Raw genomic sequence first — 26,725 nt, 5'->3', positions numbered from 1 at the left:
TGCCATGGGCTGGGGAATAGGGAGAGAACGGGAGGATGGGGGGGGGGGGGAAGGGGAGATCGGGGTAGGGGCGAGTCCCGCTAGGCTGAAGGGCGGGAGCTGGAGGCTGTGTCGTCAGTCTCTGGGTGGCCCTCAGGAGGCAGAGCCCGCCCCGCCCGGCTCCCCAAACCCAGCTCGGGCAATAGCTCTGGCTCCTTGCTCCAGCGCTGGCGCCGCAGCACCCTCCCGCGCCGCTCCGCTCTCCTTAAGGTAAACTCCATAAACCCCTCATTAACTCCCCACTCACCTCATCCCCGAAGGAGGGGCAGGGAGTGAAAACCTGCTGGGTGTCTCCCAGTTGGTATGGCGGGATCAGTCGGAGGAAAAAACCCTTAGGATTGGAACAAATCGTAGGCTGTGGAGGGGAGGCGGGGAAAGAAGGGGGGAAGGAGTGAAGGTTGGGGATATTTGGAGGAAGGGAGTAGAAAGTCAACCCTGAGTGGGGAGCAGAAGTGTCGCTGGGAGGAATGGACCTGGGTATCTGCTTCCTTGGTTGGAAGAGCAGTGTGCTTCTGGATTAATGGATCCCTCCTTCCTAGATCTAGGTCCGAATTTACACACTGTGACTTCGGGCGGTCCACCATCTCACCCCACCCTCCTCCCCTTGCCGCATTTTTTGTTCTCTGTCTATATTCTATTCTTACTCTTTTTAGGGAGGAGAATTAACCCGATGGGCAAATCATAGCACTCAACCCCAACTTTTATTGCGGTGCTCCCTGAGGGTGAAGTGATTTAGAAATCCTTAATCTAAATCTTTGCCTCCGGGGTACCCAATTGTCAGCTGGGAAAAAGCAAAACTTAAGTCCATTGAGTGGCCGAAGGACTCTTGCCAGCTGGTCCCCGAGCTGCTGCTGTTCACGACCCAGGTGGCCTAGCTCCCAGTCATCCTTTTCCAGTGTTCCCTTCTGCAGTGTTCTGCAATGTTTCCTTCTGCGCTCAAAGCCTCCATGGCCTTGGGAATCTTCCTTAAAGGTTAAGATACGTTGTTTCATGTAACAATTTGTTTCAAACTTCTTGAATTTGTTTTTTAAGGAAAAATACTAAACTAGAAAATGTTTTGAACATAAGTGTTGATTTCTTTCAATACCAGTAGCCCTAGGCAAAAGAAGTGGTAAAATAAGAGTTAAAATGTAGAGGCAGTGTAGTAGAGTGAGAATAACACTAGACTTGGATCAGAAAACAGGGGTTGTAGTCTCTCCACTAACCAGCTGGAAAATGACCTTGAAAGGCAAGTCATTTGATCTCCGTGCCTCAGTTTTCTCAGTTGTACATTAGGTGAAGGGGAGTTGGATTAAAAGATACCTAAAGTCACTTTAGACTTCTATACATACATGAGTGACTAACTCTTTTCCTTACCATGCTATAAACCTGGAGAGTCTGGGGAAGGAGGGGAGGGAAGGATGAGTCACATAATGAAGAAAGCAGCAGACTTGCCCTGCCCCTACCTAGTCTTTTGCTTGGACTAGCCCAGATTACAATTAATCAGAAAATTGTGATGAGGCAGGGCCTGAGGAATCCATGTACCCAAATTCCTAAATTCTGTTGTAGTCGTTGATTGATTTTTATGAGATCCAGGACTGATAATTCTCAGTCTCTGCTTGCACACACCACCCATGGTCTCTCATTTTTTTCCTTCCCTTTCCAAAAAAAAATATATATATTTTTAAAGCAAACCCAAAATCTACAGGATTTTCTAGATATTCTGGTGGTAGTTCCTAGACCCTTCCAGTTCCCCGGATTAGTTCTGACCCACCTGAAGTCTGTGAGGAAAATGGGAAAATTTGCCTGGGATCTGGGGTACCTGGATTATGGACGTTGGCTTTAGCAAGTGCGGACAATTACATGCATGAATCACTAGTCCACTCATTAGGGCTATGCTGCCTTCTCGGTCTTCCCTGCTAGTCAGTGGAGAACCCCTTGGGAGACAGATTGGATTGAGTATTTCTAGATCCTTTCATCCCCTGGAGACATTGAAAATAGAGATCCAGGATGGTAATGTAGCACAATTGGGGGATTGAAAAGAGGTCTCAAGTTTGAGGTATGGAGAAATTTAGAATGGATCTTCTCTGCTGTGTTGGGGAGTGATAATGTGAAGAAATTTCCTGGAGTTTAATTCTTCCCTGGCTAAATAGCTCCCTTTTCCCATTCTTCTAGCACCATACAGGTTCTTTCTTTCCACCCTATTGCCTCAGTTTCATCTTCTAACCTGACACTTTGAGCTCCTGGAACAAGAAAAAAAACTGCCTGCCCCTTGTTCACCTTCCCCTGTCCCTTTCTTCAGTTGGTACTCCCTTTACATGTGGGAACGGTGTTTATGAAAGGGAAGTTCATTAATCCAACCAGATCTATTAGCTGTGACATTATGTCTTATTAGCTACTGATATCCATTAGATCTAATGGAAACAGTGGCTCCAAGACTGAGTGTACCACAGTCCCTGTGGAAAATGGCCCTTTTTCTTCCCAGCAGCAGCTGGCTCTAGGTCCTTGAGCCCCCCCCCCCCGGAGCTTCAATTCAGACACAGAGGGATTGGGGAGGAGAACGAGGCACAGAAACCAGAGAGGGCTGGCTGGGAGATACTAGCTGAGGTGGAGAATAGACAAACACTAGGCAAAGGCTGGGTTGGGGTAGGAGGGGGAAGCAGAGAGGTGAATGAGCACAAGTTTCTCGCTACCACAGGAAGGAAAACAGCCAGGGTTACCCTTGCAGACTTCAGCTACCTTCCTGGGGCGCTGCCTCCTCCTTTTCCCTTACCAAAGTTGCCTTAAGTCGTGAGAAGACAGTCCTAGAAACTTCCCCTCTGGGATCCTTTAGAAGGAAACATAATCTAGTCCCTAAAGTTTGCTGCATTCTCTGCAATCTAATTCAATTCAATAAGCATTTATTTTGCTCCAGGCATCCAGCGGGGCGCCAGAGATACAATAACAAGAAAAGAAAACAGACTGCCCTCAGTTCACTCCTTTTTCCCCCTAAGTGCCAACAGTCCAGAGTTGGAGAGGCTGAGACTAGGGTTTCCCAAGATGTGTTCGGCCAGGGAATAATAAGGCCTCCCACCCATGTCCTTGTCTCCCTTGCTCCTTTTTCTCAAAGTCCTGGGGAACTAGTTAAGCTCTTTTCAGCCCTGCCCACTCTGGGTCCAATGTCTTCTTCCTCGGGCACAGCTGGGAGGAGAGGAGTGGGCAGGGCCGTGGCCAGCTTGGTCTTCCTCCGCCCCTGGATTCAGGGGTGCTAGAGGTAGTAGCCCTACCCATGGAGGTGAGACCTGGAGCGAACTTAGGACTGAGAGTAGGGGGGGAGGGGGATAAAGTAAGTGAAGGGAGGGGTCAAGATACTGAAAAGTTGGAAGGTGGAGCTAGATGCAAGTATGAGCTGGCCTTCCAGAGATCCCTTTCCTAGAGAACCACCGCCAGGGTGGGGGGATGTACAAGAGAGTGGGAAGGACCAGGGACCGAGAAACAGCTAAAAATAGGAGGTGGGAGGAGGAAGGAGTAGAGAAGTGGTTTCCCCCAGTGGGGCAGGGCCAGGAAAGGAGACACTGTTACCAGTACCAACATCCTCCCTATATCTCACTTCTGGGTAACACATATTATTGTGCATCTCTCTTTCAGTATCCCCCATCCCAGCCTCTACTCCAGACTCCTCCAAGGGAAGGTCATCCTCTTAGTCTGCCAATTCAGGAAGCAGTCGAAAAGATGTTGAAAAACGGGGGCCCCCTAAGCCCCAAGGACTTTGCTCAATTACAGGAATATATGGAATGTGAGTTTTCTGTCCCCGCCTCCCCTTCCTGGGATCCCCTACATGATTTCCATTTCCGAAGATGCTTTTTTGCTGAGGACTTCCTTCCTCAGGCTGGCCTTTAATCTTCAAGTAATCTTGAGCTGTCCTATGCCATGATCAGGGCGTGGGGAAGGAAGTAAATAACTGAGATTTGAAATCACTGATCCCTTGCTCTGTTCCCCAAGTTGCCCTACTCTGAGACCTTGAAATTGTCTATAACGCTATTTTTTGGTTTCTGTGTGTGTGTATCTTTCTCCATATCTCTGTCACTTTGAGCAGCAGAATTTATCTCTCTATGGGCTACTCTTTTGGATGTTACTTCTCAGTGGCCCTCCCTTTCTTTATCTGTAAAATGAAATGGTTGGAAGAAATTCTTTTTAAGGTGTTCTTCAACTCTAAATATCTAGAATTATATACTTTTAAGGCAGATCTGCATTTTGGAGATGAGAGGAGATCCTGCCCTGATTTTATCTATTATCTCCTCCAGATTCAACCAAGAAAGTCAGTGATGTCCTAGCTCTGTTCAATGAAGATGGAGAATTGGCTCAGTATCTCCAGGGAGATGTGAGAGGCATCTACAAAATCTTCTCCCAGCTCCTAGCCCCTTCCCTGTGGGATTTCTGCTGTTCCTTCAAGACCCCCAACTCCAGGGATCACTTCCTGTTCCCCCTATTTTGTACCCCCACATCCCAGAATCCCATATCTTATTGTTTTTGTTCCTCTGAGGCCCTCATTCCCATAGAACTTCCCATCCTCATCTCTAGACTCTTGTAACATAAAGGGTGGAAAGAGGATAAATAACTTGAGTAGAGAAACACCTTCTTGACAGAGATGATCATGGCTCACCCTAAGATATTCCCAAGCTTTACCTTTGTTCCTGGCCCATCATTCCTTGTTCTCCAGCCAGACCTCTAAGGTAATACCCATTTCTACACTAGTCCATAGGATATGAAGGATTTCAGCTCTTCCTGAAAGCCTACCTGGAGGTGAATAGTGTTCCTCCACAACTGAGTCAAGCACTTTTTGGATCCTTCCAGACTATGGAGTCTCAAAAACAAGGTGATGAACAAGGTATGGAATTGGGAGTTAACAAGTACTGAGCCTTGGAAGCAAGATCAAACCGGCTTGGGGCCTGAACTAATTCAGTTGATGGTCTTTGCTCAGTCTGTTTGAAGAAAGAAGGGGTGATTTAAGACTGTTATTTGACAAGAGGGGACAAAGATAAAGGAGGGGATGGGCTAGAAAGGGACCAGATTAGCTGGATCAGAGAGGAACCTCTGACCTTGCTGAACTCTCCTCCACCAGAAGTATCCTTGATCTGTCTCAATGATGTCTCCTGCTATTTCTCCTTACTGGAGGGTGGACGGCCTGAAGACAAGCTAGAGTGTGAGTCATTAAAACAAGAGAAATATTGAGGGGGAAGGTTGGGATAAAGGGAAAAGCTGAGGGAGAAGGTATTTCCAGCTATCCTAACTCTTTCAGGATTCTTAGTCACTGAAGCATCCATAGAAAGAGATGGAACCCCTAGGAATGGCCTTTCAGGTTCTTCTTACTACTCCCCTATTTCCTCTAGCTTTCTTTTACATATCTTTATTCAGGTATAATATATAGCTTACTCTTATCCTTAGTTTTATGTTCATAAATGTATTAGTTCCTAGCAGAATTTCTGAGGGCAGAGTTTATAGTCTCTTTTTCCTCTAGCATCGAACTCTTCAAGGAGGCAGGGAAAAGGTTAAGGGCAGGCTATGAGAATGGCTTCCATAAGCTGACCCTAGCTCTACTTCCTCACCCAATTCACAGTTACCTTCAAGCTATATGATACAGACAGAAATGGACTCCTGGACAGCTCGGTGAGTTCTGAAGACTGGGGAAGGGGTTAGGGGATGGGGGATGGAGACATTTTTGTCTTTTTTCTTCCTTCTTTGGGCCCCCATCCTGTGCAGATGCAGATGATGCTGGAAAAAGAAGTTGAGTTTTCTGGGCAGTGTGGTGGAATGGGTTCTGACTCCCAGAGAAAGGACAGAAGGGGCATGGGACAAGAAGTAGGAGTTGTCCTCACTCACCATCCCATCCTACTCTACTCTACTCCCTCCTACACCATAAGATTTCCATAAACAGATAAGACTATGGGGGAGGTAGACTTAGAGATGAGGATTTCAGTTTCTTGGTCCATGAAAAAAGACTTTTTAAGGGAAAGTCAGTGCCTTGTACAGGATATGAGAGATTTGATCCTGGATCTTCCTAGGAAGTGGACAGAATTATCACCCAGATGATGCGTGTGGCAAGATATCTGGACTGGGATGTAACTGAGCTGAGACCAGTAAGGCAGTTTGTTGTTTTTTTTTCTTTCCCCATCCATGTATAATTCCCTCCCATGGACTTTGTATCTCTTTTGTCCTTCCCTCTGATGATCATCCTTAATATCTGGATTGGGCTGGACTCTTCAAGTTGGGGATCTAACCAGTGGGACTTTGTATATATGAAATGTTTTTTAATTCTTGATGCTTTTCCCCAAAATTCAGATTTTGCAGGAGATGATGAAAGAGATTGACTATGATGGCAGTGGTACAGTCTCTCTGGCTGAGTGGGTACGAGGTGGATCTACCACTGTGCCTCTGCTGGTGCTGTTGGGACTAGAGGTGGTAAGTCAAGGAGAAAGGGAGTGTGCATTTCTCTCCTTCCATCTCTGAGCTCTTTTGGGGAGGATTATGACTGCCGTCCAGGAAGTGGTACTGGGAGAAGGACTTAAGTGTCCCTCATCTAGATTACTTGTGGTACCCTCCACAGAGCTTGAAGGATGATGGGCAGCACATGTGGCGGCTGAAGCAATTTTCCCGTCCAGCTTATTGTAATGTATGTGAGACAATGCTGCTCGGGATAACCAAGCGGGGACTCTCTTGTACCTGTGAGTATATTGGGAAACAGGTGGGAGGTTGGAACAATCTTTGAGTGATGGAGACTTAAGACTTGTGCTCGTGATGAGTGAGTGACCTCGGGGGCTCCAATCATAGTTAAGAGCTTCCCCTCTCTTTTCTTTTTCTCCCTCTCCCAGTTTGTAAATTCACAGTACATGAGCGCTGTGCCAAGAAGGCTTCACCCTGTGAAGTCAGCACCTATGCCAAGTCCAAGAAAGACACTGGTGTGAGTGACCCTTAACCTCAATCTCATGTTTTCATTACCTTTCCTCAGCCCCTTTTCTGGACTTCTCTGGGTGTAAGGGTACCCCCCACTTCTTAGGAAGCAGGGGTAACCTAAACCAGATATTACTCTGCTCTTTTGAGCCATCGGGTTATTCCCACTCCCTTAAGGCCCAGACCCATGTGTGGGTTCGTGGAGGCTGTGACTCTGGGCGCTGTGACTGTTGCCAAAAGAAGATACGGAATTTCCAAAGCCTGACAGGACTGCATTGTGTGTGGTGCCATTTCCAGGTCAGAACAGACCTTTTTCTCCAGACCTCCAAGATCTTCCCAACTGTCTTAGATTCCCCTCAGCTTCTTGTCCCCAGGCTTTCTCCAGAAGCAACCCTTCCCCTTAGTCCCTCTTAAGACTTTCCTACTATAATGTCTTCTATCCCTTTTCTCCTCCCTGAGTTGGAAAGCCATAAGGTAAATCTTCCACTAATGTTTTCTCTTATTCCCTAGATCCATGAGGACTGTCTCTCTACCATGAGCCCTGAATGTGACTGTGGGATGCTCCGTGACCATATCCTGCCTCCCTCAGCTATCTATCCTTGTATCCTGGTGAGCACTTGGGCTTGGGAAAAGAGAAGAAACATATTGGAAAGAGAACCTATAGAATATCCCCAAACCCTGTAGAAAGCCACACCCCCCCTAGATTTTGCACAAATTTCATAGCTTCCCTAGAGAGTACCCATTGATCTCAGAGAGAGCCTATCACTCTTACCCATTTCTTTAGGGTTCAGGCCAGACTGGTACCTATCTGTGGCTGAGAAATAGTGAAGGCCCCACAAAGTGGATTCAGCAGGGACACAGATACCCATACACAAGATTCAGCCTTCCTCCCTTCTGTTTACCTCTGCCTCTGAACAGGACCGCCAGAACTTGAGCGCCAGGAATGTGGATGAATTACAACATTTGGTCCCTGATGGGCAGGCCCTGCGGGTACAGGCAGCAGTGCCTGGGCTTCATGGTGGGGGAAAGCCTCGGGGACTAGGATGGCTGGGCTCTGAACTAGGGGAGGATAAAGTTGGGGGAAATCCAGAAAATATAACCTGGTTCCTAGATCTTCTTCCTGATAATAACAGGCAAAAGGGAAAGGGGAAATGAAGACATCTCTGAGCGAAGTCCCAGTCCCACGTTTTCTGTTGCCCCTGAAATGTCTTAAATTTTAACACTCTATAAATATAAATTATCATAGTTAATCTTAGGGGTCTAATATGGCTCTTACATAATATCCCTACCCTGTTTTTATTGCTTCTGATCTTAAACAGATTATTCCGGTCCCCAACACCCACCCACTTCTCGTCTTTGTGAACCCCAAAAGTGGTGGGAAGCAGGGGGAGAGGTAAGTGGAAATAAGGAGGGAGGTGGATTCATAGGTTGGAAATGCTGCTACAAGAAAGGTGGAAAGATGCTTCCCAGGAATTAGATTTGAGAAGGGGAAGGGGGCAGCTTGAAAGAATGTTTCAGGAGAGAATAGGAAAATGACTTCATCATTGCACCTTCATAAACCCTAGGGTCCTTCGAAAGTTCCAGTACCTGCTGAACCCACGACAGGTTTACAGCCTTGCAAAGGGGGGTCCTGAACCAGGGTGAGTATAGGAATATTTACAGTTTAGTATAAATGTCTAGGTATGTGTTGTGGGGAGCAGGGTTGAGTGTGTGAGAAATGCTGGGGGAATTGTTTTATGTTCAAGGGACAGGGAATTCAAAATAGGACCTCTAGGATCATCTTTTTTTCCCTGCTGGTCTACCTTTAAACATACAAATTGAGACTTTTTTCCTGTGTTGCGGGGATCTCCAAGGAAGATCCTTTGTTTTCCCAGTTGTTAACAAGCCCCTCTTAAAGTCTCTTTTCTTTATACAGCTTCAGATTTTTCCCTTTCTCAGCCATTAGTCTGATTTCAGTTCTTGCTATGAACAAATCCTGTAAGTGGGATATTGGAGGTGGTGATCAGCAAGGAAATATCTCATTGAGGGTCAACAAATCAGGGGCCTTCCAATTTTATTTACCATCATGATCCCCTTCTCCCTTTCTCTATCTCAGGCTCAAGTTCTTCAAGGACCTCCCAGATTTCCGGGTATTGGTATGTGGAGGAGACGGCACAGTAGGCTGGATCCTAGATGCCATTGGTCAGTGTAGGGGGAGAAGCATGGAGAACTGGGGGCCAGAGAAGTGGTGGCCTTCCTGACTCCACTTCTGTCTCTTCTATTCCCAGACAAGGCCAGCTTCCCTAACCCACCACCAGTGGCTGTGCTTCCCCTAGGCACAGGGAATGACCTAGCTCGATGCCTAAGATGGGGAGGAGGTGAGTGCCATTGATGAGAGTGCAGAAGAGGATATAATAAAGAGAGCCTAAAGGAAAAAAGAGCCTAGAAGGCTGAGAGGATCATGAAAGTTGGGGTGTGGATGGACAGGTAATGACTTAGAAAAGAATAAGAGTACAATCAAGAAATATGGGAAACTATATTTTAAAGCCTGGAGGAGTCATTCTGTTTTCTTTACTGTTCTCCTGCTGACATGGACCACCATTCTTGGAGTTCACAGAGATAGGGATTCAGTAGGTGTTGGAGATGAGAATAATTCCAGTAGAGAAACTACTGGATTTGAGGAGAGAAATATCAGAGCCAGGCTAAAGCTTTGGGAAAAGGAAATAGGAGAGAGCTAGAATATGATAATCAGAGAAAAATTTTTTCAGTACCCTACAGTCAGTGTCACAGCACATCTATACACACATGCACAAAATTGGGCCATGGGCTCCTAAAGAATCAAGATGAGACAGTCCCTGGTAATTTGTTGAACCTGAAATTTCCTTTTCAGTTGCTTCTCCTATCTCCCCTCTTCTCTTCAGGTTATGATGGGGAAAACTTATCGAAGATACTCAAGGATTTAGAGTTAAGTGAAACAGTATATATGGATCGATGGTCCGTGGAAGTGATTCCTCTGGACCCCCAAGAAAAGAGTGATCCAGTCCCCTACAACATCATCAACAATTACTTCTCCATTGGCGTGGTCAGTGGACTTTGCTTTTTTTTGGAAGAGAGTGGGATCAGAGGAAAAAGTGAATACTCAAATCATTGGGAATGGAAGTTATAAAAAGGAAACTAGAAGTCTGAAATTCTAGTACCCATTGAAATAGTTAAAGGAATAGGACTGCTTTCATAGACACTTGAGTTAATAGGACCATTGGCATCCAAGATCTAAGTTATTGTGCAATTACCCTCCCCTTTCCCTCCCTCCCATACCAGCAACAGAAAAATAGGAATGTTCCTAGATATGGTTTCTTTGGATACTGAACTAGTTGGAGGGGTGGAATGGAGTCTTTGCTGATTAAGAAAGATGTTGGAACTTGTCTATGACCTTCTGCTTTCCTCACCCCAGGATGCCTCTATTGCTCACCGATTTCATATCATGAGGGAGAAACATCCCGAGAAGTTCAACAGCAGGTGAGGGAGGTCTGGGAATAATGGGAATGGGGTAGGCAGAGCAACAGAGAGGGCCAGGCTTTGATTACTGTCTATGTCCATGTGCCAAATAAAGCAGTGAATACATTAAGCTTCCCACCCCCAAGCTCCCCTTGCACCTAAGAGAGACTGGAGATGGAGTGCTCTCTCGCCTCCTCTGCCCCCTTGCCCTCCCACAGGGCCTATGTAACCTGGCCTATGTAACCTGCCCCCTCCCCCCTGGGCCTGGGGTATGGGGCTGAGGCAGGATGAAGAACAAGCTGTGGTACTTGGAGTTCGCCACATCTGAGTCCATCTTCTCCACATGCAAAAAGCTGGAAGAGTCTGTTTCAGTGGAGGTGAGGTTTGGACACTTTGCAAACATGACCTGAACCCCACACCCAAAAGACATCCCAAGCACTCCCATATTTCTTTCACTTTCTGATATATACCAATGCTCTGTCTCCTAAATGCCACACTTTGTCCAGACTCTATTATATTTCCCCCAGGCTCCAAAGCCCTGACCTTCTCCCAGTCTTCCAAGCAAAACTCCTCCTATCTCACCCCATCAACAAGATACCCAGTACCCAAGGCATAGGGTGGAATGGTGCCCAGTCATGGGGAGGACTTAGGGAAGGGCATTAAAAGAAAGAGAGGCCTCTATGAGTCACTTTGGGGAATGGAAACATGAGCTCCAGCATATTCTCATTCCTTCACCTACCCCAGATCTGTGGGACACCTTTGACACTGAGTGACCTATCCTTGGAGGGCATTGCAGTCCTAAATATTCCCAGCATGCATGGAGGCTCCAATCTCTGGGGAGACAAAAAGCGACCCTCCAAAGATGCCCAGGGTTTAGATTTGGCCTCTGTACCTCCTGAAGCAATCACCAACCCTGAAGCACTGAAAACCTGTGTACAAGGTGAAGGGACCTTGGGAAGGTTATGGGGCACCTAACTAAATGGAGGGGGAGGAGTGGAATGGCCCTTTTAATGATGGGAGCAGGGCAGAGAATATTCTTTCTTCTTATGTTCACCCCTCGGATTTCCCCAGATCTGAGTGACAAGCGACTGGAGGTAGTAGGATTAGAAGGAGCAATTGAAATGGGTCAGATATATACCAGGCTGAAGAATGCTGGACACCGGATTGCTAAATGCTCCCAAATTACTTTTCGGTAAGGAAAAATCAGAGCTTAGTGGCAGAAGAAGGGAGGGACACAGGAGATATAGAGAGAACATGATAATGGAATAGTTCCAAGGGCTTGGAGATTGTGCTCAGGTGAGAATAGGATCAGAGTTCCCAAAGGTAAATTGGGGGAAATCGGTATGTTAGGTCTTTTCCCTTCCTTGCCTTCTCCATGCAATGTGCTCTGGACTCCCACAGGACTAAAAAAGCCCTCCCCATGCAGATCGACGGGGAACCCTGGATGCAGGCACCATGTACTGTGAGTTCTTCCCTAAGATTTTTTAGTTCCCGAACTTTTACCCCAGTGTCATCCAGTTCTTGACCTTGTACATGGTCAGCATGTTTCCCAAGTTTTCTCTGAGCTCCTAACCCAAATCATTTCTTCCCAAGTCCCCTCTACCACTATTTCTAAGCTCAGCAGTTTTCTAATGATGCTGGTAGGTCACATGTCTCCAGACTCCCACAGCATTTCCCTGGAGCTCTCATTGCCTTATCCCTTAGCCCACAAGCTTCCTTCACTATGAACCTGGGTTCTTTACCTTTCAGATCCAGATCACGCACAAGAATCAAATGCCTATGCTTATGGGCCCCCCACCACGTTCCTCCAACTTCTTCAACCTTTGGTCCTGAGAGAAGGGCGCTTCAGCCCCTCTTCTTCATTTCCCTAGGCTTTCCTCTACATCTATGCTACCCACCCCCTGCTCCTCCCTTGGTGAGCTTGGATGGGCTCCTTCCCCTCACAAATATTTATTGTCCCACTCTGCTTCCCTTCCTGCTCAACATACACATTGAAAGTGCCTCATCTGAATAAAATTGTTTGGTTTTTCACTAAACAGTCTTGTGTTAATTGAGGAAGAGGAGGTTTGTTCTCCTCCTATTCTGTATTCCTACTCTACTTTGGGTTGTTGATAGACAAGAAAGGATCCAGTGTTGTGTTCAACGTTTTTAATTCAGGTGATGACAGGGTAGTTATGGGGGAGAGAAGGGAGGGGAAGATCTGAGTTCTTCCCAGCTCTGGACTAGTTTTTAGATGCTTTGAGGTCTCAGACCTGGTGCCCATTGAGGAGAGGGCTACTTTCTCCACTGGGGCCTGGATAGAAGGAAGGGGGTAATCTCAACCAGTGAACAGTACGTTGAGGCAGCCAGGATTGTGAAAGAGCTGAGCCCCGTTTTACCCGCCTGCAGTGACAGGAGAAAAAACAGGGATCAGTAGGGATGCAAAGTCTTTCCTAAAGTTGCCCTGGCTAGCCTACATGGGATTTTCAGGTATGCAATTCCAAAAAAAGGGATAGTTATCACCCATTTTCAACATGTCTGACCACCATGAAGTACCACTTGGGACCTGCGGCCATTTCTGTTCCATTTTGTTTATCCTACATGTGGATAAATCTCCCTCTAAAGGCTTTATATTCACAGGCTACAAATTTCTGGGAGACCTCTTTCTACTCAGCCTTCTCTTTGTTATAGTTATCCCTCAAAAATAAAGAGCAGTGATTTCCTTTTTGGTGGGAGGATGTCTGTGGGAAGAAAAACAATAGACCCTGATATAAGAATGCATTTGCATATGAAGTGCTCTATATACATTCTTACCTTTTCCTGGTAGTACCCTATCAAGAAGGTAGTACAAGTTGTTAATTCCCATTTTAGAATAAGAATTTTGAGCTGAAAGGATCTTAAGAGTTCAGATAGTTCAGAGGTTCTTCACCTGGGGTCTGTGAAATTCTTTGTAAAAATATTTTGGTAATTTTCAATATAATTGGTTTCTTTTTTATTTTGCCCTTGTTTTTATTTTATGCAGTAGAAACAGTTCTGAAATCCATAGATCTATAGGCTTTACCAGCTGCTAAAGGGTTCAAAGCTCCTCTATTAAGTGACTATCTCATGTTACTTGAGAAGGGACTTGTTCAGTCATACAACCTATAAGTTAGCAGATCTAGGAGAGAAATTCTCAACACTACATCATACTTCAGAATATTATAGAAGAGGAAAATGAGATTTAACATTTCCCAAGAAGCAAAGGTTGGATAAGTCCAGAGCTCCTTAAGTTGTAGCAAGAAGTCTAAAAGATAGCTGAGCAAAGCTCAAGACCTACTTCTATGTTCCAATCTCTATGGAGGACAGAATGATTAGGCAAGGGCTGAAACTACACATGGAAGAGGAAGTATCTTACCTGTACATTAGAAATGCCAGGGCTATTGCCACTATAGCCAACATAATGCCTACCAGCAGCGGAGCCTTCTGGGTGCCTGTCTCTTGTCCTGTGAACACAGCCCCAGTTATCCTCACTGTTAATACTCCTCTCTCCTCTCTCCTTGAAATCTAATCACCAGCAACATCCTACCTTCACTCAGATACCTACCTGGGACTATGAGCTGAGTGCTGGCCATAACCAAGCTGTTGGTATCAGCCAGGGATACATTTAGGCAGTAGAGCCCCGCACCTCCCTCCAGAACTTGGTGTAGCACCAGCTGACAGTCTGGACTGGACACTACAGGCTGGCACAGTTTCTGGACAGGGAGCTGACATCCAGGAGATGAAATCTCTGTGCAAACTTCCTCAGGCAACCTGAATGTGGGGGATGGCAGAGGAGGGGAGAACGGAATCAGTTTATGCCAGGGAACTGAGGAAAAGCCTGAGCAAAGAGTGCTATTAATCAGGATTGATGAGTCCCTTGAAATTAAACATTTCCAAGGGTCATTATCCCCTCCAAGACCACTCACCCGCCTTGGCAAGATACAGTCAGTTCAATTGCATCTCCCTCACTGGCGGGAATAGCCTGCAAGATTTCAGCACTCTCAATGCCCTCTGTGGAAAGATGAACAATCCCATAGGAATTCTCAGGGTTTCTGTTGAAAAAGACCTTGGAGGTAGTCTCCAACTTCCAAGGAAACTGAGGCTTAGGGAATCAAGCTATTCCCCAACTCTGTGATATGGAGAGAAACTGCTGATTCCTCCAAATAAGGATCCATTGTCTTAATTGTCCCCTGAATTTCAGAACTGGCTCAGAGCCCCAGAATTTTTGTGGAGATCTTGCCAAGATGCCTTTCCTTCTCACAGCTTTGGTAAACTATTGCCTCCCTCCTGTTCCCCAACAAGCACCTCCTGAATTAAGCAGATAGATAGGACTCACGGACAATGTCAAGGGTGAGAGCAAATGAGCCAAACCGATACAGGATACAGTCCAGAGGAATCTGGCGCTTCACCAGAGTCAGTTCAGCTGTGCCAGCAGAGGGGAGATCTGATAATCCTTTAACATATAGTGAGAAAAGAAAATTGGAGGGGGGGGGTTGGAAATAGAATTCTAGAATTTTTCTAGCTAGGACGACCAGGTCGATCAGATGCATTAATTAGTTGAAATGGGTATTTGGGAAAATTGGAGTTATATATCAAAGACTGGGGGATTTCTACACCTTAAATATGAAATAATGCATACAAATGAAATGTAAAGCTAATGCATGTTAATTCAGAGTCTACCACACATCCCTCCCTTCTTTTCTACTTCTAGGGACAAGCCGTTCTGTCCCCATGGAAGGGACAGGGCAGGGAGCCAGAATTCCTGAATCCCAAGCATACCCACCTGTTGTTCCAGGGAGACTGGTGGCTTCTGGTCTTAAAGAAGTAGTAGAAGGGGTTGTGGGTACCTCTGAGGTGCTCTGTGCAGGAATAGCTGGGCTGGTGCTTGGGTTTACCATGATTGTATCAGAGGTCTCCACAGATTCCATAGTTTGTCCTGTTCCTGTTATGTTTCTTATTATATCTGTGACTGAAATCCCCTCGTCTGTGTTAGCAGTTGGTACTACAGTTGGCATTTCTTCAGCAGTGGTAACTAGGAACACTGCAGTTGGTACCTCTCCAGCTGTGGTCCCAGGGACCTGTATAGTTTGTGCTTCCCTAGTAGTAGTACTAGGGGCCACTGCAGTCGGTATCTCCGTGGCTGTGGGAGTAGAGGCCATTGTGGTTGGAACCTCCCAAGCTGTAGTTCCAGGGGTTTCTGAAGTTGTTATTCTTCCATCTGTAGTGCCCAAGGGTTGGGTGCTTGGGAGATCAGTGCCTGGAGCAGGAGAAGTCCTGCAGGAAGTTTGGGGAATAGCAGCCTCCAAAACCACCTGGGCAGTTACAGGGCCAGACACCTGGTATGTGTGAGTGACAGTGGGTACCCGGGATATGAGGGTCCCACTGCCATCTCCAAAATTCCAAGTGTAGGATAGATCAGCCTGGGACAAATAGCTGCTAGGATCATGGAGCTGGAGGTTGAAGATCAAGGGCTGGTTTCTCAGAAAGTGTCTCTCTTCCCCATCCAGAGCCTGAAGCTGTGACACAGTCACAGAGAATGGAACCTGGTCTGGAGTGGGATCAGAAAGAATAAGATGCAGGGTCAAAGATTTTTCTGACTCCTCCCATTGCCCCAACCCTCTCTGGATTTGGACATCTGGAATAATGGGAGACTCCATTTCTAAGACTATTTTATTTTCTGGTCTGCACTGACTCTTCACTAGTTCTTTACCCTTATATTTTCTATAATCATGCAAATTCCCTGACTCAGTTCCCACAGCAAAATAGTTCCCTAACCCAATATGGTAGCCCCTCTTGAATGCAATCTCTTCCTATACTTCTTGTCTATTTTTGTTACAAACATGATTCTATTCTCTTCTCCTACCAGTAAGAGTGAAGGTAGACAAGCCTCTGGCAATGGGAACATAACTCCGAGGTCCTCGGTGATGATAAACTGTCACTTCCATGGTATGGGGACCCGTAGCTACTCCAAGTGTCTCAATACTCAGTTTGGACACTGGGCCTCCCAAAACTTGCCAATATTTTCCTATAGTAAAGATAGAGAGAAAGATTAAAGAATTTCAGGTATGTGACCCAGAGAGGACAAAGGTGCATATTGGGGTATGATCCCATAAAGCCGATATTGGCAAAAAGTTCAAAGGAGTACAAAGTGAGTTATCAATAAAAAAAAAAAAAAAAAAAGGCCCAAGATACAGAACCATGGAATGGGGGAATCTCAGGACTGAAAGAGCATAATAAGGTTCAAGGGAAAGGAGGTCAGGATTAAGCTCATCCCAGAAATGAATAGAGGAAAGGAATTGAATGTCTTGATAGGTTCAGAGAAGATAATTTCTTACCCCAAGACTTCCAGACATAGATGAAACTCCTATGAGGTCCAGCCATAGATGGGCAGGGTTGTCCATCGGGGAAGACACAGGCAGCATCATAATCTTGAGGATAAACAGGTTGTCCATCCCATACCTGGCTCCCTGAAAGAAACATGGTCATCTTTGAACTTTAATGTCTTTTTATACTCCAATCCCAATCACTAACTAAGAAACGGGTTATAGGCATTGATTGAATAAAGTGGCCCAGTGGGGCAGCATTCTAGCATTATTAAATCTGTGAGGATATTAGAGAGAATACACAGAAACGCTACTAGGAGACATACTCAGGCACAAAGAGAGGTCTCTTACCATTGATAGTCCCATTGCCAGTCCAGATAATATGTCCATTGGGCAAGACCTGCTGGCTTGCAGGGAAGTGCAAGATAATAGAGAAGGAAACTTGGGCACCAGTCAGAGTTGGGGCATCATTACTGACCTCCAGTGTCACCTGGCCTCCTGGATAAGGAAAAAGCATTAGTTAGGGATCCTGACCTCTGCAGGACTCTTTTTCACGTTAATGGTTTATCTTCTAATCTCATTTCTAACTTTGCTCCTCTTCTTATCATTTTCCTAATTCCACCTTTCCCCACTTATCCCAAATCCTGTTTCTTACCTCTCCAGCAGTCAAGACCCCGAATTCCGGCTTCTGTCCATTCTGGATAGAGCTTTGAGTCCCAGACATTAGTCTGGGATTGATTTCTGACACCTTTCCAACCTGGTTCATGTGACCCTAAAAATAATAAAATACAAGTAGCAGAGTTAATAATCCTCCCACTTAGGGAACATGTAGTTGGAAGAGAAGGAGAAGGAGGAGGAATGGTGATGGTTGTGGTTTTATATTTATTATTTATATATTTATATTTTGTTGGTTTGGACTGTGATTTCATGGGAACACACACACACACACACACAGACACACACACACACACACACACACACACACACACACACACACACACACACACACACACATATATATAGGTATAGGTCTGCAACTCATATTTGAAGTAAGACACTACCCTTTCTTACCTGGGACTCTAAATACAGAAATTAACCCATGGTCACTTAGCTAGTATGTGTCAGAAAAAGAATTGGAACCCATTTTCCAAATTCTAAGGTCAACCCTTTTATCTACCATGCTTTACTGCTTTTAGGTAATAAATGCCATATTCCAATAGATTAAAGAGAATATTGTGAGAGGTGGGCACAATATCAAGGAAAGTGGTTTTTTAGTTTTATAAGAATGGGAAATATTTGAAGAATCTAGAAAAAGGGCTAGGAACAGCAGAAAAAGATAACTAGAAGAATACATGTTGTGGAGGAGAATGCTGAGGGAACAATAAAGCCTTTGTCTGGATGAATCTGATGGAGGACCCAATTCTGTACTCTAAATTTCTATGGAGAACAAAGTCATCACAATTAAAACTGATATAGACGGTGAACTTGGTGGTTTCCAACTTGTAGCAAAAGTAGAGATATTACAATGAGTCAAACAGAACTTTTATAGATTGAATAAATATTCAGCCATGTTACTTGTGATCTTAGACCTCAGTTTCCTTATCTGGATTGCCTCTGGGTTCCCTCTTACCTCTAAAGCTACAATCCTATGAAATAAAGTTGCATGAATTTATGTATCACTACATTTCAGTTGTATATAGATATTGTTACTCATATAATTCGAATGAATTTAAAAGTATTACTGAATCCTTAGTAGCTTTTTTTTCCCAATAAATGGATACTAATAGTACAATTGCTACCATGTGAGTGGTTTGTGAAATATTAATGATAGAAAGAATGAAAAGGAAAGAAGAAAGGAAGGAAGAAGGAAAGAAAGAAGGAAGAGAAAAAGGGAGGGAGGGAGGGAGGAAAGAAAGGAGGAGGAAACGGAGATAAAAGAAAAACCTATCAGACAAAATGTTCATATCCTTTGATCCAGAGATTCCATTCTTAGGCATATTTACTAGAGAACCCATATTTACCAAATGTTTATAGCAGCACACTTTGTGGAAGTGAAGAACTCAAACAAAATATGTATCTATCAACTAGAGAATGACAAAATAAATTAATGGAATAAATGGAATGGAATAGTTGTGCTTTAAGAAATGACCTATACAATGATGCAGAAAAGGTTGGAAAAACTCATATGAAGTAATGCAGAATGAATTAATCAGAGCCAAAAAACCCAATATACATAATGATTACAATAATATAAATGGAAAGAACAATCACAAATGAGTTTCAAAATTAGAGATCAAGAAGACATCTTTTGCCACTTCTTTGCCTAGATGTGGAAGTCTACTGGAATATATATATTGTGAGGTTTTACATATGTAAATTTATATAAATCTCTATTTATGTATGTACTAATTTTTCCTTTTCTTTTTTTCATAAAAAAAAAATCTTGTTGGCTCTCTGGAAGGGTTAGGAATATTTAATTTAAGTGATGAAAACCAAAAGTTGTTAATATTTTAAAAAAATTATTCTAATACTTAAAAAAATATAGAGTCTTCTCTGAGTCAGATATTAAGGAGATGGAGTTTCTGATTTTCCAAGATTCAGAGGGACAACAGGACTAAGAAATGGGCTTGGAGACAGTGGTAGAGCAAAGGAACCTAGAATATTCTTACTGAGTAGCTCATTGTTAGGATAAAAGGAGTAATAAGATCTCTCCTTCTTTCTCCTTCCTATTCTCTTCCCTTATTGTAGCTTCTGAAATTCCAGACCACCCCCCCATCCTAGTCACGAGGTGCCAATCCCCCAGCAGATCCTTTTCATGTGATTCTCAGCTGAGACCCCCATGCCTCCCTATCCCTAGACCCAGTATAGCGGGCAGAGACAATAGGTGTCTTACATCCAAAGGAATAAGTGATTCCTTTTTAACCTTTAGATTTCATATACTTCCTTCTTTTCCCCAAGAATTGCCTCCTTCACATCCCTTAAAGTGCCAAGTACCAGAAGAGGCAGGAACAATTGATCCATCAACTTTAGGGATTATCTATTTTACCTTCAAAAATCCTGATTTGATCTATCTCATCCTCTTGGGAGTCTTAAAACTTAAATAGCAAGCACTCCAAAATCCCTTCCCTCTTCAAGAAATGCTTTGACTCAACTTTCCCACATTTCTAAAGAGGAAGGGATGTCTAATCTAAATGTTAAAGTCCTTCTGAATAGATGGGGAAATGGGTCAGAAGAGGCCTGAGGAACTGGCTAGGGGAGTTGTTGTCCCTAAGAGAATAGGGAATCCAAGCCTACAAGATAGTTCCAGCTCAAACTGCCCATCCTCTCCCATCCTCCCAACATCTCCATACTTATCCTCCTACTCACCATCAGCAGCTATTGTGGTCAACAGGACACAGGTCATGGCCGCATTATAAAACCAGATCATCTGTCCTAGTGTCATTCTTTCTGTTAGTGGAACAGCCATAGCACAGAGACTAGTGCTAGCTCCTATATAAGAGAGGGGTACTACTCATTTGCATAGCCCTGCCTATAGTCTCCTCCCTTCAAATACCCAGGGAAGAAAGGAAGAATTGAGGAGAGGTGGATGTGACTTGCAGTGGCGTGATAAAAGTAAGAAAAAGAACACTGCTCTATGTAGCAGAAAATGTAGGTTCTCTTTCTTTTCCTGCTTCTACCACAACCTCTGTTTCCCAACAGTAAAACAGAAATGAATGAAAATGCTTTGAAAACTTTTCTTTTTCCTACTCCAATACTTGCTGGTTGCTTTGAACCCCACTAAAAGATTAGATTTTTTTGGCTCCAATTCCCCTCGACAACCCAGATAATTGCTAATTATATGGGATCCTAAATCTCTGGGATAGACAGGAATCAAGCAAAAATCAAGGAATATCTTTTCATATCTTCATTGTACCAATCACCTTCATCTTCCTTTTCCATAGTTACACAAATAACTCAGTATGACAGATTCAGCCAAAGAGTTAGTTACATCAAATCAGGGACCTCACAAAAAGGAGACAGAAGATCTTCATATGACAACCTGTGAGACAGAAACAAGAAGAGATCGAAAGACAAAGGTTAATAGAGAGAGCAGTGAATTTAGAGTGTGAGGGAGGGAAGAAGAGATTAAGAATTCTGATTCAGACAATTGGTCTTATAAACCTTCCAAAGCCACCTGGTTCTGTGATCCTCAGATTTTTCATCTATAAAAAGGAGACTATCACCTGTACTTTCTATCAAACAGAGTTGTGAGAATCAAATGAGATGAGTATAAAGTATTGTTATCAACACCATCTCTGACTATATTTATACCATCACAGGGCTGTTGTGAGTATTACATAAAATCAAGGATGAAAAGCTTTTTGCATATTCTGAGTGCTATATGCAGTTATTCAGAGCTTTAAAATCTGAAGTCAAAGGAGGATTTGAACTCTGACTCCAAATACAGGGAATTATCCACTGTGCCCTGTTGCCTCCATTGTTGTTATAACAGAAATGCAACCATACATAGTGGTATACTGCTAAATGCTTTCCAACAAGCTTGCTGAAAAAAATATGAATGACATACTTTTAAATTTTCACTTTTTAAAGTTTGGACAATCAACAAAATAATCAAACTCTGATTTTAGCATTTGCTGATTTCTTAAGTGTAAATTATCACACTGAAAATTTTACAATTGACTCTCATACAGGTTGGTCTGGGCTGGCTCCAGCACTCCTTTAGGTGTATTCTGGGCTCAGAACCACAATTATTCCTATTCAAAGTCATTCTTTTCTATTCAGGACTCCCTTGGAAGAAAGGAAAGTTATCCCAAAAAATCTGAACTTGGAGCTAGGAGAGACTTTTAGGCCTAGCACAGTACCTGGACTTATAGCACATAGTAGGTGCCTAATAAATGATCACTTAACTGAGCCTCAGTTTCCTCAGCTGTAAAATGGGGATAATAATTAACACTATCTAGCTGACACAGCTGTTATGGGGATCAAATGAAATAAAGTATGTTTAACATTGCAAAGTTAAAAAATGCAAAGAGCAATGTTTGAAAAACACTGTAAACTTTAAAGCACTTCTATAAATGGCAAATATTCTTCTATTCCTTTGATCAAGATTTGTAATTGAAAGGTGGACAAGAGACTAGTCTCTGCAGACACAAGACACAAAGGGCAGAGGATAGAGATTCCAGAGACGTACGCGGCTATCTCTAGGAAGTGGGAGATTATCTACAATGGGTGAATGATCATTGGACATAGAGAAGGACTATCTCCAAAATAGCCATTCCTTGGGTCTTTCAAGCAAGAAAAGTTGACCTAGGTAAGGAATTGGCAGGCTGGAGAAAAGGGATGGGGCGATAGAGCGTTTTACTGGAGCCAGTAGGACAGGACAGGTCTTTGAGCCCCACCCCCGTGATGACGCAAACCAATAAGACACTCTGGGGGCGGAGCGAGTGAAACGCGGGAAGCTGGGGCGGGGCTTCTGGAGGAGGCCGGGCGCGGGAGGGGGGAGGCGGCAACATTGTTGCAAGTTGAAGAAACTGACTGACAAGGGGCAAAGGATACACAGCGTTCCATCCGGGCTCGGGCCACGGCGCCGGCCCCCTGCCCTCCAACTCTGCTCCCAGAGTCAGGCTACTCTTCTCTGGATTCCCACTCGTTCCCAAGTTCCCACTCCTGGGCCGTGCCGGCCTCGCTCTCCGGCTCTCCATGGATAATTTCCAAAAGGTGGAGAAGATCGGAGAAGGCACTTACGGGGTGGTGTATAAGGCGAAGAACAAGGTGACTGGAGAAGTAGTGGCGCTGAAGAAAATCCGTCTGGACACGTGAGTGGCCCCCTCCTACCCTCGACCCTACTACTTCGAAGATTCCTGGAGTGCCCCCCATCCTGGATAGGAGTCGGCGGGACCGGAAGATGGAGGGGCAGTTTCTTTGGGAATGGGGTTCTGGATTGTGGGGGGACTGGGGAGCGTGGCTTTCTAGGTGGTGTATTGGGAGGGGGGTTCTCAGCTCCCGGCGAAGGCTTTGAAGCTTAGAACATGAAAAACTCTTTTCTAAAATTGCCTATGACAATGCCCCAAATGTGTAGGGATTAATTCAGGGAGAGGGGAAAAACCTCTAGAATGGCCTGTGAGACCCAATGGAGTTGGATTTTGTGGAGAGTAAGGAGGGAGAAGGATGGCAGAGACACCAACTGGTGGGAAGCAGCTGCCAACAGGTCTTCCCCTCTTCCCCTACCTTAGAATTCTCCCTGCTCTTTCAAAAGAATGGCAGTTGAACTTTCACTGGCCTTTCTGGGGGAGGTTAGGATTACCCCCTTCAAAACTTTTCCCCACTGCCCTCCCTTGCCTCAGTTTCCCATAACATAAGACAGTTAGAGAGAAACTTCACTTCCTAGCACCTTATTGTACTCTGGTGGGAGGGAGGAAATGGTGGCCTTTTATGTGTCCAAAAGCCACTCCCTGGCCTGTGAGCCCCACCCTGCCTGGGCAGGAGTAGTTTGTAGGTTGGCATTCTCTCCTGAGTCTCTTCCCCACCTTCTCAGAGAGTTTGGAAGGGTCTCTGTTAGCAATTGGGGTCTAATTAGGGAGACTGGGCTGTGGGGAGTGACTTTCTTGCTAAACTCCCATCTCTGCTCCCCCATCCTCTCCAAGTGAGACAGAGGGCGTCCCCAGTACTGCCATTCGAGAGATCTCTCTACTCAAGGAACTTAATCACCCCAACATTGTCAAGTAAGTATGTCTTCGAGGAGGCCTTGCTATGTTATGTTCATCCCCAGAGAGTGGGCCTATGATTCCCCTATCCCTTCTCATAGTGACATAAACTTGTCTTTAGTACATCAGTATCAATAATCCTTTTTCCTTGCCTCCCTTTGGTCACTCTGACCCCTCCTCTATAGGCTGCTGGATGTTATCCATACAGAAAACAAACTTTACCTGGTTTTTGAATTTCTGCATCAGGATCTGAAGAAGTTCATGGATGCATCTGCACTCACAGGCATCCCTTTGCCCCTCATTAAGGTAACTTGCCTCTCCATCTTTTGATCTTCAACTTTCTTCTTTTTGATGGTAACATCCTGAACATCTTTACCTATATTCCTTGTGTTTAGAGCAAATAGGGGATTCTACCTACAGCAATGGGTTTAAAACATAAAATATTTTGCAGGTAATTCAGGTTCCTTCCCTCCCCCATCTCATTTGTGCCTTATTTTGTAGCTCATTAATTAGGGCTGAGCTGGGCTGAGCTGGGCTGGGCTGGGCTGGGCTGGGCTGGAGAAACAAAAAAGTTTCAACTACATTGAGTAAACTCCTTATTAAGGACATGGTGGGAGAGTTTTGGATGAAGGAGGAAGACCAACTCATTTAACTGAAAGTCTAGTTTACTTACTCATCCCATCTTCTGAAATGAAAGCATTGTGAGTGCCTTCTTGGGAGGGACAATGGCTACATTTGAAGAATCAGGCTTTAGGTTCTTCCTAAGAAGTTATTTTTAATGCATCAGCAAAAAACAAAACCCTTTCATTGAATATCAACTGTATACAGGGCCTATAAGGAAGGAGAGCTGCATCCTATGATGCTATTCTCTCTTCTTCCATATACCTCTCTTGCCAGAGCTACCTGTTTCAGCTTCTCCAGGGTCTAGCCTTCTGCCACTCTCACAGAGTCCTCCATCGAGACCTCAAGCCACAGAACCTCCTCATCAATGCTGAAGGCTCCATCAAACTGGCTGACTTTGGACTAGCCAGGGCTTTTGGAGTACCTGTTCGGACCTACACGCATGAGGTGAGATACCCATCCTCTGTTCCCCCTTAATCTTCTTATATGCCCTTTATCATTACTAATTATGGTTCTCAAATTCTCAATAAGTATTTACTTAAAACCTATTTTATATAATACAAACATGTATTGAATCCATGGGAATACAAACATGGAATATTCCCTGTCCTCACAGAATTTACATTCTATTCAGGAAGATAACATATATGTGAAGAAATATATGGAAAATAAATAAGAGTTCATTTTTGAGGGGGAAGAACATTGGCAGGTGGGAAGATAAAAAAGGCTTCTTTTAACTGTCATAAACAGTTTCAAAGAAAACAAAGGATTCTAAGATGTGAAAGTGAGTGGGGGGGCATATTGCAAAGATCATATATGGATGTGTTAAGAACAGCAAGAAGGCCAATAGAGGAAATAATTTTAATAAGATGTAATTAATGTAAGGGAAGTTGGGGGCAGGTATAAAGACCTTAATAGCAAAACAGAGATTATATGTGATCTTACAGGTAGTGAAAAGCCACTGGAGCTTGAATAGGGGAGGGTACCATAGATTTACTCATGTGAGGGAAGAGAGCTTCTACAATATCAGAGGTTGGTGCTATTATCTCAATTTTACATTTGAGGAAACTGAGACAAAGGTTTCATAGCCAATAAAAGTCTGGAGAACCGATTTAAATTTGGGTCTTCCTGACTATAGGTCTAGCACTCTATCCACTGAGATACTAGCTGCCTCTAAAAGTGACAATAATAAGACTTGTATTTTAGGACTATCACTTTGGCAATTGAATAGGGGATAGATTTGAATGAAAAAGGACTTGAGGCAGAGAGACCAAGGAAGAAGATATTTCAATAATCTTGGCAAAATGGAGGCCCGAATTAGAATGGTGGCTAAATAAAGAGATGGAGAAATACTGTAGATTTGGAAGTAAGAAGATTTGGTAACTGATTCAAAATGTGGGGTGAAGAGATTAGTAGAGTAAGAAATCAAGAATAATGTTGAAGTCATAAGCATGGGTTTTTGGAAGGGAATAGAAATGGTGTGGGGGATTTGGAGACTTCCTTTATCAAATAGAAAATATTGGTAGGCCATAAATTGGCATATAAATTTCATCTATTATTCTTGTTTGTATATTATAGTAGACCATATAATTGACAACCTTAATAGAGGAAAAGACCTAACACTCCAGGAAGATCTCGGAATTTAATCCCATTCACTGTAGAATCTGATTAATTAGACACAAAGCTGGGGTACTTGTCTAGAAGCACATAGAAGACATGTAAAACAAAATGTAAAGTTAAGGATCATGTGTTAGACTGATTTGGGGTTGGAAGAGATTGTTGGGAAGGGGGGGAGAGGGAATCAGTGAGAGCAACATGTTGGGAAAGAGGAAAAGCTGCCCTAAACTATGGAGTTTTTAGAGACTGGTGTCAAGAGTTGGATTTCCATACTGAAATCAGCCCACTTTTCCATTTCATTCAGGTGGTAACCCTGTGGTATAGAGCACCAGAAATCCTCTTGGGTTGTAAATACTACTCAACAGCTGTAGATATATGGAGCCTGGGTTGTATCTTTGCTGAGATGGTATGTTATAGACCCTGATCCTAACCCTCACCAATCCCCACCTTTTCACTCCCTCCATCAAACACAGACATAACCCTTCTCTCTCATGGCATGAGAACACTTAAAAGAGTTGCCACACTGGTTAAGACCTATGCTCCATCTAGCCCTTCATTAGTTTCTGACAGCAAAGGAAGTATGGAAGTGGGATGGGGTGGGTGGGTATGCTTTTCTTCCCTGATAGGGACTTCAAATTTCAAATAGTAGGATAGTCCCTCCAAAAAATCCTCACTTAATAGACTGCTGCAGATCTGTCACCATTAACTTATAAACTATTCTTATAGCTATTTCGTGCACTCCAAGAGTTTATTACCAGCTATGAAAAAAGTAGTACTTCCTGTACTGAAATTTTAGGTTTTCATTAACTTCCTAGGGTATTTTTCCTGGATAGAACAGAATTCAAGGAGCTTTATACTATTATTTTATAAACTTTGAGCATATGCTCAACTTTTGACTTTTCCAACAGAAGATTCTTAAGTCATGTGGGAGGCACCCCTCCATCCCCTTGATTTTTTAAGTTATCCTTCTGAATATTCTCCAGTTTCAATGATAATCTGTAGAGATACAAAAACCTGAACTGCACCCAGTAATTCCAGATACAA

General features: G+C 44.0%; 3 protein-coding genes across 9 annotated transcripts in view; 2 read left to right on the top strand and 1 right to left on the bottom strand.

Moving 5' to 3' along the window:
• The first annotated feature begins 76 nt into the window (after positions 1-76).
• DGKA (diacylglycerol kinase alpha) lies at positions 77-12,455 on the top strand. Of its 3 annotated transcripts, XM_074270067.1 has the most exons (25): positions 130-249; positions 693-1,011; positions 3,646-3,793; positions 4,302-4,378; positions 4,753-4,885; positions 5,120-5,200; positions 5,615-5,664; positions 6,060-6,134; positions 6,337-6,456; positions 6,602-6,719; positions 6,867-6,955; positions 7,123-7,242; positions 7,456-7,554; positions 7,864-7,935; positions 8,265-8,338; positions 8,511-8,585; positions 9,041-9,126; positions 9,213-9,302; positions 9,846-10,006; positions 10,376-10,440; positions 10,706-10,796; positions 11,164-11,359; positions 11,491-11,611; positions 11,821-11,881; positions 12,169-12,455. In XM_074270067.1, exons 3-25 carry the CDS (start codon positions 3,730-3,732, stop codon positions 12,250-12,252), a joined length of 2,202 nt encoding a protein of 733 aa, XP_074126168.1. In that variant the 5' UTR covers positions 130-249; positions 693-1,011; positions 3,646-3,729; the 3' UTR covers positions 12,253-12,455. The 3 variants fall into 3 exon arrangements, with proteins under 3 accessions (XP_074126167.1, XP_074126168.1, XP_074126169.1); XM_074270066.1 differs by lacking the exon at positions 693-1,011 and having other exon boundaries at positions 77-249; XM_074270068.1 differs by lacking the exon at positions 693-1,011 and having other exon boundaries at positions 138-249; positions 4,753-4,873.
• A 95-nt stretch (positions 12,456-12,550) lies between these two features.
• Positions 12,551-20,738, bottom strand: PMEL (premelanosome protein). Of its 2 annotated transcripts, XM_074270069.1 has the most exons (12): positions 20,660-20,730; positions 20,106-20,228; positions 17,395-17,511; positions 17,091-17,237; positions 16,752-16,883; positions 16,280-16,441; positions 15,200-15,964; positions 14,753-14,869; positions 14,343-14,427; positions 13,982-14,187; positions 13,793-13,880; positions 12,551-12,801 (listed from the first exon to the last, which is right to left on the bottom strand). In XM_074270069.1, the coding sequence occupies exons 1-12, from the start codon at positions 20,676-20,678 to the stop codon at positions 12,666-12,668; spliced, it is 2,097 nt and encodes a 698-aa protein (XP_074126170.1). In that variant the 5' UTR covers positions 20,679-20,730; the 3' UTR covers positions 12,551-12,665. The 2 variants fall into 2 exon arrangements, with proteins under 2 accessions (XP_074126170.1, XP_074126171.1); XM_074270070.1 differs by lacking the exon at positions 20,106-20,228 and having other exon boundaries at positions 20,660-20,738.
• A 1,467-nt stretch (positions 20,739-22,205) lies between these two features.
• The window catches only part of CDK2 (cyclin dependent kinase 2), a 21,118-nt gene continuing 16,598 nt past the window's right edge, over positions 22,206-26,725 (top strand). For 3 of the 4 annotated variants that reach the window (XM_074270060.1, XM_074270059.1, XM_074270061.1), the window contains exons 1-5: positions 22,214-22,555; positions 23,384-23,461; positions 23,629-23,749; positions 24,341-24,511; positions 25,986-26,087. In XM_074270060.1, the coding sequence (XP_074126161.1) occupies positions 22,440-22,555; positions 23,384-23,461; positions 23,629-23,749; positions 24,341-24,511; positions 25,986-26,087 (588 nt within the window). In that variant the 5' untranslated portion in view covers positions 22,214-22,439. Of the gene's footprint in view, positions 22,556-23,383; positions 23,462-23,628; positions 23,750-24,340; positions 24,512-25,985; positions 26,088-26,725 lie in introns of all 4 variants that reach the window. The other variant, XM_074270058.1, reaches the window with a different exon arrangement.

Source organism: Sminthopsis crassicaudata, chromosome 5 (genome assembly GCF_048593235.1).
Source record: "Sminthopsis crassicaudata isolate SCR6 chromosome 5, ASM4859323v1, whole genome shotgun sequence".
NCBI classification, from domain to species: domain Eukaryota; kingdom Metazoa; phylum Chordata; class Mammalia; order Dasyuromorphia; family Dasyuridae; genus Sminthopsis; species Sminthopsis crassicaudata.
This window is presented reverse-complemented; position numbering and strand designations above follow the sequence as displayed.